This window comes from Stegostoma tigrinum, unplaced genomic scaffold (assembly GCF_030684315.1).
Source record: "Stegostoma tigrinum isolate sSteTig4 unplaced genomic scaffold, sSteTig4.hap1 scaffold_363, whole genome shotgun sequence".
Lineage (NCBI taxonomy): Eukaryota > Metazoa > Chordata > Chondrichthyes > Orectolobiformes > Stegostomatidae > Stegostoma > Stegostoma tigrinum.
Window position 1 is genome coordinate 111,563 of NW_026728291.1, and position 10,477 is coordinate 122,039.

General features: G+C 41.2%; 1 protein-coding gene across 1 annotated transcript; it reads right to left on the reverse strand.

The window, feature by feature from the left end:
* Positions 1-1,068: 1,068 nt before the first annotated feature.
* On the reverse strand, positions 1,069-10,289 carry LOC132208356 (ral guanine nucleotide dissociation stimulator-like 1; the record flags this gene model as incomplete). The annotated part of the gene is made up of 4 exons (XM_059643979.1): positions 1,069-1,408; positions 4,959-5,073; positions 6,537-6,651; positions 10,074-10,289. Coding segments are annotated over 3 exons (444 nt in total), but the record flags the coding sequence as incomplete, so codon positions are not given.
* Positions 10,290-10,477: the final 188 nt, after the last annotated feature.

A 10,477-nucleotide genomic window follows, 5' to 3' on the forward strand; every position in this document is an offset into this window, starting at 1 on the left:
AAGTTATTTATATTTGTTGTAAACAGTTGCCGTCCCAGTACTGATCCCTGTGAAACTCCACTGGTCGCAGGTCACCAAGTTGGAAAAGAACCTCTAATCCCTGCTCACTGCTTCCTGGCTGTTAGCCAATTCTCCATCCATGTCAACTTATCACCTCCAACACCATGGTTTTTACTGTAAGGCTTAACCTTTTGTGAGGTACCTTGATGAACGCCTGCTCGAATTCCAAATATAACACATGTACTGGTTCCCCCCTAACTGCTCTGGTTCAGCATTCTTCAAAAAACTAATAGTCAGACATGATTTCTCTTTCATGGAGTCATGATGACTCTGTTTAATTAGATTATTGCTTTCCAAATGCACTGTTATTATTTCCTTAATGATTGATCCCAACACCTTTTCAACATTAAATGTTTGGCCTAAAGTTACCTGCCTTTTGCCTCCCTCTCTTTTTGAATAGGGGTGTCACATTGGCAGTTTTCCAGATACTTCCCCAGAATCCAAAGATGAGGAAAACTACAACAGTACAGCCACTATTCCTGGAGCTAACTCTTTTATCTGTCCCACCAATGCTTGTGCCAGCACGAGTTGCCCCACAGCGCTGATGTGACAGTCACTGCAAACACCATTATTCAACAGTCTTGCACAGAAATTCTTTGAAAGTGCATCAAGACCAATGTGGCCTTTGCACTGAGGCTTGCATTTTACAAATGGCATGGGGTCAGTGATGCAAGTGAGTAGACGGATGTCAGAGGCCATTTTTAATGGAGGCACCTTTCCCACGTATTGCAAACAAACTGTTCCAATCCTGGCAGAGCCATTATTTGTTCAACCAGTTTGTCCATCAGCTGCCCCCCCAATAGAGATTTCCTGTGTGATGCCAAGGTACCTGCCTTGCTCTCTAGGATTATGACTATCAATTGCCCCAGATACATGGTTCGTGGAGGTGAGCTCTCAACACAAATTGCTGATAGGAGGTTATATTTAGTGAAGCAGCACTAATTAGAGATGAAGTATACTCCCTCAGCCTAGAATTTGTCTTCTACTTCAAAAGAATGAAACAAAAGATTGCAATTTAAGTTTTTTAATTTAAAACAAATGTAAGAACATTGAAAACATTTACTGAACACTATTTTTAGAAACAAACTTAGACAAAGAACTCAGATGATTTTCTCTTCTACCTGTGGCTGGTATTGTTGGCATAGCCTCGATGGTGAACCATTTTAATTTTAAAGTGGTTATGTGTAAATGTCTAATTAGTGAATCCTATGTCGAGCACCAAGCGATTTACAGGAGGAGAAGGAAATAAAATACATATGACCTCTCAAAAATCAGGGCGGTGAGCTCTCTAAAGCCCTTCCTCACCAGAGCTCATTGATTCACATTGGGAAGGAGGCTCGAACATTGCCTGTGGAAGAAAGGAATACCAGAAATGTTAAAGTGCTTGTTGTTCCTGGTGTTAATTTATACATCGTGCAAATGTGAATTTGACAGAGACTCAAATACTGTTAAAAATTCCTGATATTTTGCTACTTTGAATGGATTTTTGTTTTGGATCCATTTGAAAAGTGAATATACATAACCAACGCTGTCCTGCACGTGAGATGTGATTGCATGAAGATGAAAAGGTCAATGAATGAGTTTCAAATTGGCTGTTAACCAATGAGACCCACTTGAAACAATGACAGGTCTGAGTAATGGAACATGAGCAGATAAACTAGGAACAACAAGTGTCTTACAGTATTCATGTCTGAGGTGATCTGGTCCCCTGTACATCTTTTAAATACCTTTTATCCCCAAAATGGTTTGCACTTTACAAATATATATTCTCTTACACACGCACGCACATCTCACAATATAACCATTCAAAATAAATTCATTATAAAGCTGAGCATTAATTAAAGTCTCAAACAAGTGCAATACCACTGGCAATAATAAACAGTGCTGTTATTTCTTGCAGTTGCAGTGAGTTAAAAAACATCAATGGGTTTTTAATGCAGAATTAGTTAAAGCCTCTGGAAACAAAAGGTTGGCTGGAGACTTTAAAGGCCGAGCCAAACAAACCAGCTGAAGTACTCATCATCCCACCTAATGGTCTGGATAAATGGTTAGTTTGTTAGTTTTTTTTTCCCCTGAGATGGCTTGCACTTTACTCTCATATATCCTCTCATACACACACTCCCTCACTCTTACACTCTGACAGTTTCATTCGCAGTCTCACACTTACACACACAATTTCTCACTCAGCCTGTTATAGTCGCTCACACACACACTCAGTCAGTCTGACTCACACTTCACGCAGCCTCACTCACACTCAGTTTCACTCACAAGTATGGACTCATTCACACACATGGACTGACTCCCTTCCCTCACACTCTCAAACAGTCTCATTCACACTCAGTCTCACACAGTATCACAAGCACAATCTCAAGGGTGGCATGGTGTCTCAGTGTTTAGCACTGCAGCCTCACAGCGCCAGGGACCCGGGTTCGATTCCAGCCTCCGGTGAGTGTCTGTGTGGAGTTTGTACATTCTTCCCGTGTCTGCGTGGGTTTCCTCTGGGTGCTCCGGTTTCCTCCCACAGTCCAAAGATGTGCAGGTGAGGTGGATCGGCCACGCTAAATTGCCCGTAGTGTTTGGGAGTGTGTGGGTTGTAGGGGGATGGGTCTGGGTGGGATGCTTCAAGGGGCAGTGTGGACTTGTGGGGTCAAAGGTCCTGTTTCCACACTGTAGGGAATCCAATCTAATCTCACACGCTCTCACTCATACAGTATCACGCTGACTTTGCAGCTTCAGTCACACGCATACACAGTCTCACTCTGACTTTTTCACTCACACACATGGTCTCAGTCTCACACATACAGTCTCATTCTCACTTCACACAGTCTCACACATGTAATTTGACTCCCTCCCACACAGACACTCACATTGTGTCACATGCACAAACTCAGGCTCAATAACACACATGCCCAATTTTGACTCTCACGCACCAACTCAGTCTCACTCACACAGGCTGTCTCTGACACTCTTAGCCAGTCTCATTTGAGTGCACAGTCTCACCCACACAGAGACTCACTCACACAGAGTCTCACCTGCGCACAGTCTCACTCGCACGCAGTCTCACCCGTACATAGTCTCACACACACAGTCTCACTCATAACGCTGTCTCACTCGCATGCAGTCTCACCCGTACATAGACTCACTCGCACACAGTCTCACCCTCACACGGTCTTACTTGGAGGTTCAAACACACAGTATCACTCTGACTTCCCACGATTTCACTCTCACACACCTTGCCTCTCACACTCACACAGTCTCACTCATACACAATCTCACTCTGAGTTCACAGTCTCAATCACACATGGTCTTGTTCAAACTCACTCAATTACACATGCTCTCTCACTCATACATTCTCACACAATCTTATTCAGTCTGACTAATATTCAGTCTCACACTCAATCATACATTCTCAATTAATCTCACTGTGTCACTCAAACTCTCACTCACAGTCACACTCACATCGGATCACTCGCAGTCTCACTAACACAGTCTCACTCACACACAGTCTCTCTCAGACTCTCTCACACACACATTCTTATTCACACACATGGCCTCACTCTCACAAATGCACGGTCTCATTCACATACAAATTCCTACTCTTTCTCTCTCAGTCTCACTCTGACTCACTCACACACGGGCCCACTCACACACGGGCCCACTCACACACGGGCCCACTCAGACTCTTTCACTCACACACATGTTCTTAGTCACACACATGTTTTCACTCTCACAAATGCATGGTCTCATTCACATACAAATTCCTACTCTCTCTCTCTCAGTCTCACTCTGACTCACTGACACACAGACTCACTCACTCACCCACAGACCCACTCACACACAGTCCCACTCAGACTCTCTCACTCACACATGTTCTTAGTCACACATATGGTCTCACTCTCACAAATGCACGGTTTCATTCACATACAAATCCCTAGTCTCTCTCTCTCTCTCTCAATCTAACTCTGACTCTCTCTCTCACAGTCTCACTCGCACACATGCTCTCACTCACAGTCTCACTCTGACTTCATACAGTCCCACTCTCTCACACCCACTCACACAGAAACTCTCAGTATCACTCACACAGTCTCACACTGACTGTCATTCAGTCTCACTCACACGTACAGTCTTACTCTAACTTCACAGTCTCACTCTTACACACACTCACAGTCTCACTCACACATCGCTTACTCTGACTCTCACTCACACAGTCTCACTCATATGTCCCACTATGACACAATAATTTTATGTTAAATTGTTGTAAAATTGAACATTAAGTAAAAACAGTTAAGGTCTCAAACAAGTGCAATATGACTGGCAGTAATAAACAACTCTATTATTTCTGGTAGTTACCCTTTGTTGAAGGCATGTCAATGGCATTCTGTCCAAATTAGTTTAAACCACTGGAGAAATAAAAATATTGAAGGCAGGAATGGAGTGCTGAAGAGTTTAAAGGCCAAACCAAACACTTCAGTTGAAGTATTCATCATCCTGCCATTGGCTGAACAAATGGCTGGTTTGCTTTTTAACCAAACAACCATTGAGGAACCCAAGCAAATTCAATCACAATTGGTCAACAAGATTGATACGTAAACGATTCTTTTTCTCATCCAACCAATTGATACATGACTGTGATGTTCATAGAAGACCGGTGGCAGGGTTCAATTCTCCAGCATTCCAGAAAAAATAGCTGATGTGCAAGATGTTTGAAAAGGACAAACAAGCACTGGACTCAAAAGTTAATGTTAAGCAATTGTCTGAAGTCAAGTCACTCTCTCCAAATTGTCCAATAATTTAAAGTAGAACACTGCCAAAGTAATTTATTCATATATTGCAGGGTTTTTGGTACTGAGCAGAGATTTTAGATCCAACAGAGTCCCATGAAACATTATGTTCCTTACAGCTAAAACTTGCATAGACATGAAGATCTTCTTTCAGTGAATCTCAGGATGAAGTCATGATTCACTTTCTTGTTCATTGCATAATACAGGATGGCATCGGCCGGAAGTATGAGCACTGAAAAAGCAGAGGGAAAGCACATTATTATTCACACGTGTTTTCATCATATTAATTGTGCACAGGTCCAACTGCTTCCTGGATACGGAAATATCAATGGCTGGGAGGAACAGAACAAATGTACTGCAAGGATTCAGAACGTATTACAAAACACAAGAGAAAATCTTGGAGTTATACCAAATTAGGTAAACTCAATAACTGAAAACCATTATATCTGAGACCCATTCTCAGGATGAGCATTGTTGGTCAAGACTAAAATCCATTTCAAACCTCTCACTGTCCGATGGCACATGCCTTCTTCATGACAGTTTGTACAATTGAGTGGCTTTATTAGGCCACATATGAGGCTGTGAAGAGTCAGCATACAGTAGCCCAGGTAAAGATGTCAGATTTTCCTTACTACAGAACAACGCAAAACCCCAATTGATTCACGAATGACCCAGCAGCTACATGGTCACTTCTGCTGATACCAGCATCAAACACAAAAAGGTGCAGTGTGATCAATGCGAAAACACTGAGAAAAGCTATCCTCTCCTTCAGCATTGTGTTGGAATCATGAAACTAACACCACTGAGGGCACCTAAATCAAACACGAGTTAGTGATCCAGTGAATGGCCATTTTCTGAGGGCTATGATGGATGCAGAATAAATTCCAGCTTTGTCAGTGAGACTTACGTCCAGGGAACTGATTTTTCTTTTCTGTGAAATCTGACAGGGATAGCATGCTGCAAAGGCATTGGGACCTTTCATTTTCATAAGGCATTCTGCTTAACACAGCCTGGATGGCAAGTTTTACACCACAGCAGAATTAAACCCATGAGACCTCGTTTCTACTTTTCACCAGGAAATGGTTGGGGGAGGGTTGCGACAGATTTGCAACTTGACAGCAGTGACCCCAACCATGTTTCTGGTCTCTCAGCCACGGGCCAAAAAGAGGGGAAGAACAGATTAATTTCAGCAACAGGAAACATTTATTTTGGAATAACCAGTTAAAATAAGAATGAACAAAGCAGAACAATGTGCTAACAATGCGAATAATTCAGGATTTAATGCCACACCCAAATCCCGATGTACATCCTTCACTCAATATGGCTTTAGGTAGTTTTACAAAAGGGCTACTGGACTCTAAACACTACCCCTGACTTCTCTCTACAAGTGCTGCTACTGCTGCTGTTCTTTTCCAGCAGTTTCTGATTTCCAGCATTTGTGGTTCTTTGTTCTGATTTGGCTTTAGGGCAATCTGATGAAATAATTTGCTTTTATTAGGTGCAGGTATTAGTTGTTTATTGGCTTTACATTCCTCAGAGTTGAATCCTGCTGAACATGCTTGGGTATGTTCAATGATACAAATTTAGATATCTGCAGCTTTTTGGTGAAATCAAAAGAAAATATCAATTCCCTTGCAGTTGTTATGCTGTTCAGAAATAGATTTAACTTAAATTGAAGCAATTTCCACTGCTCACCTTTATTTGATTCAATGATCTGTGCTAGAGCAAATTGCTGAGGACGCTCGGGTTCAAATTTGAGCGCGGTGATGGCTTTGTTGAGAACTTCAGATACACGATCTTGATTAGTCACCTAATTAAAACAACATTCACTTTTCATTAATGCATTAGACACACACACCAAATGAAATATATAATGCCTCAATTTCCAAAGGGCTTATAAATATTGCTGCTTTCACCCAGAAAACTAATTGGGACATTACACTGTAAGCTGTAAAAGTTACATTAATGAAATAATATCTGGTAGGACAGTTATTGTAAAATCTGCATTCGATGCTCCATAACACAGTTACTGTGAACAGTAAAGGTTGGAATTTGAATGGAAACAGAGCCCAGTGATCAAGTTTACCTATACACACAGTTTGAAACAAGTAACTAATGACGAAATTCATAATTTAAATAATCCACTTCCATCCCCTCCCACCCAAAACCCCCATACCATTTGACATAATGGGAACTGCAGATGCTGGAGAGTCCAAGATAACAAAATGTGGAGCTGGATGAACACAGCAGGCCAAGCAGCATCTCAGGAGCACAAAAGCTGATGTTTCGGGCACAGATCCTTCAACAGAAAAGCTTTGTTTCAAGGCTGAAGAGATTACAAGAGAGTTGCAGTGGGAGAAAGATCCACTGAGGTTTTTCCGGAGAGAGGAGGGTAACTTCTTCAGGTTAGGTATCCCTGGAAGAGGCTTCACAATGAGGTTAAAATTGTATCAGAGATAATGGGAACTGCAGATGCTGGAGAATCCAAGATAACAAAGTGTGGAGCTGGATGAACACAGCAGGTCAAGAAGCATCTTTGGAGCACAAAAGCTGATGTTTCAGGCCTAGACCCTTCATCAGAAAAGGGTCTAGGCCTGAAAGGCCAGACTGTGTGCTCCTGAGATGCTCTGCTGCTTGGCCTGCTGTGTTCATCCAGCTTCCCACTTTGTTACCCCCATACAATTTGCCTGCTTTTAACATTTATTGTCATTACAGCAAATGGCTCAATGTTGTTTGTGAAGTCTGACATTTCCTAATGTTATGCTTATTCATATAAATTATTCATAAAATTGCTTTAACAGTTTGAAACAGTTAGCAATTTGTGATTTGAAGACAGTGCAAATATTTAATCATAATGTGACTGTACAGGAATAATATTTGATAGGCAGGATATTGAGAAGACCAGTTTTTTGGGCAATTGTCTGCTTTTGTTTAATTCTCTGTTATATTTGGAGAATGCTTTTCTCAGCTCAAGTTTGAGCAATGACCTGGAAGATGAAATGCACCAGTAAATTTTCTGTTTCTTCTGGAGAACTGCAATGTTTTCTGGTTGAGTAAACTCACACTTAATTCTACTTTAATTTTGCTATAGTTCATGGCTAAAAAAACTACTTTTGCCACCCAGTCAAAAGCAAAGATCATATTAAATATATTAATGGATAGCAAATCTGAAAAATCCAAAAAATGTAGTGGAATTAAATTCCTGAGCAAGTGGCAGATGTAGACACAATTACAATGTTTAAAAGACATTTGAATAAGTACATAAATAGGAAAGGTTTGGGGGGATATTTTGTTCGGTACGTCTCGACAATTCTATAAGTGGTAGAGTCAAATATTACACAACTAGAGATTAGATGAACTACATTATCTTTCTAAGGAAGGGTCTAGGCCCGAAACGTCAGCCTTCCTGCTCCTCTGATGCTGCTTGGCCTGCTCTGTTCATCCAGCTCGACACCTTGTTATTTTACATTAACTAACATCCCCAAAAGTGATCTTTTTTGAATAACCAATACCTTTTCCACTCTGTATGCTCAGACTTTAAATGATTAATCACTAATTTTAGTGATTCATTGGTGATAAATTGGATTTTCTAAATTATGTTCGAAGAAGTGCCACACAAGTGTGCAAGCAAAATTGAAGCCTGTGGAATGAAATGGGCAGTGGCGGTATAGACTCAAAATTGGGTAAGGATTAGAACATAGAATCATGAAGAACAGTCATTTGCTCAGGCTAACTAAAGTAAATGAGGGAAACTGTTTACTGGTCCTTCTGACACTATGTACCAAGGTCAAAATCTAAGGTCATTGGTGGGGAGAAAAAGCAAAAACAAAAAAGAATCCTGCTTTTTCCAAACCGCAATGTACGAATAGGTGGTTAAAGCAGATTAAATAACTTTCTAAAGACAACTGAATAATTGCATGGAGCAAAATTTGCAGGGCAGGGCTAAAAAGGGCAATGGTGGTTGTGGTGGGGGAGATGGGTGGCGAATTAGGCTACTTCTCACTGAGATTTAACACAGACACAATAACTCAAGTTTTTGTTTTGCTTTGTGATAACATTCCACGATTTTCTAGTTGGCCTCTCATGACTGTATTAGTTGGCAACAATTTGTTGCACATTCATCAGGAGACATTTTCGTCATTTTGGTTGAGAATTTTGTTTTCTGTGTTTCATAGATGTTCAATCTAAACAAGCTGTTTGCCATTTGCTTATCCAAATTCTGCCTCAGATCTTAGGCTGGTTCTGCCCCATCTCCAACTCACTGACAAGCTAACAAATGTTCTCTTCACCAGAGTAAAGAGGCGCTGTTTGTTAACAATATTTAAACACTAGAAGCAATTTCCACACATCACACTGACCTCTGTGGAGGCACAATCAGAGTACGACTGATCCTGTCAAGGAAAATGCATGATCAAACAAAACAACCTATGTGCCTTCTAATTTGGCCAATATTCCTTCGACTTCCCTGAACTAGCCAATAGGCAATTATTCTGTTTTGGATTGCACTCTTGCTATTGGAACGCTTTGCCTGCAACGGTAGTAGATTCACCAACTTTAGGTACATTTAAGTCGTCATTGGACAAGCATATGGACGTACATGGAATAGTGTAGGTTAGATTGGCTTCAGATTGGTATGACAGGTCGGCACAACATCGAAGGCCGAAGTGCCTGTACTGTGCTGTAATGTTCTATGTTCTTCTCCAACCCATTTTTGATGTGCTTTCTTCCATGCACCAGCCTTTTAAATTTCACATGAGCCAAAGCCAGGAAAGAAATATTCAATATCTCTGTTAGTATTACTCGATTGGCTTACAGATGGACCAAAGTGCCTGTGGTCAGCTAACTGAAGATCTGGTACCTCCTTGCTGATTTATTGTACAGTTAATGGTGCGTGTTAATTTGTGATATTTCCTCTTCAATAGTTATCAGCCAGTCCCCAAAATGGGGCAACAGAGCGCTGCACCTTGCCATGTACACTTAAAGGAGAAATGCAAGGAAAATGTGTTCAGGCCTAAAACCTAAACATTGCTACTGCATTACAAAACAGGATCAAAATGATGGTCAAAGCACTCTCATAGAGCAAAAAAGGCTTCAGCAATGTGGAAAATACACACTGAATATGACTGCATCGCAACAAATAATTGGGATAAAAATTCCTCTTGCGATACTGGCAGGGAGCAATGGCAATTATTTGGACCGAGCATGACGAGAGCAACCAGTCCAGGGACTTACCAAAATAGTTTTGAATTCTTGTGCTCTGTCCTCCTCTAATCTGACTCGGATGAGGCAGCTTTTCTCATTCTGGCGGTTGTCCCTCCGACGTGTTGCACACCAGCAGCTGCCCAAACCTGCACGCCTACGAGACTTGGCTTTGTCATAATTTGATTTTGCTGATGCACCACTGTTGGATAAACCTCCAGAGGAGGCAGTATCCACGGATCTTAATGGCTGTGGAATAATTATTTTGTTTAAGAAAACGTTTGTCAATTGTTGCATATTAGATACTTCCCCCTTTCCAGTTATATTTATTATTACACAAAATATGCTGTCCTGCTGCCCATAAAGGTGAAGGCATTCTGCTCAGGACAGCTTAATTGCAAGAACATTATGTTGTACATGAATTCTTGGTCGTTGCT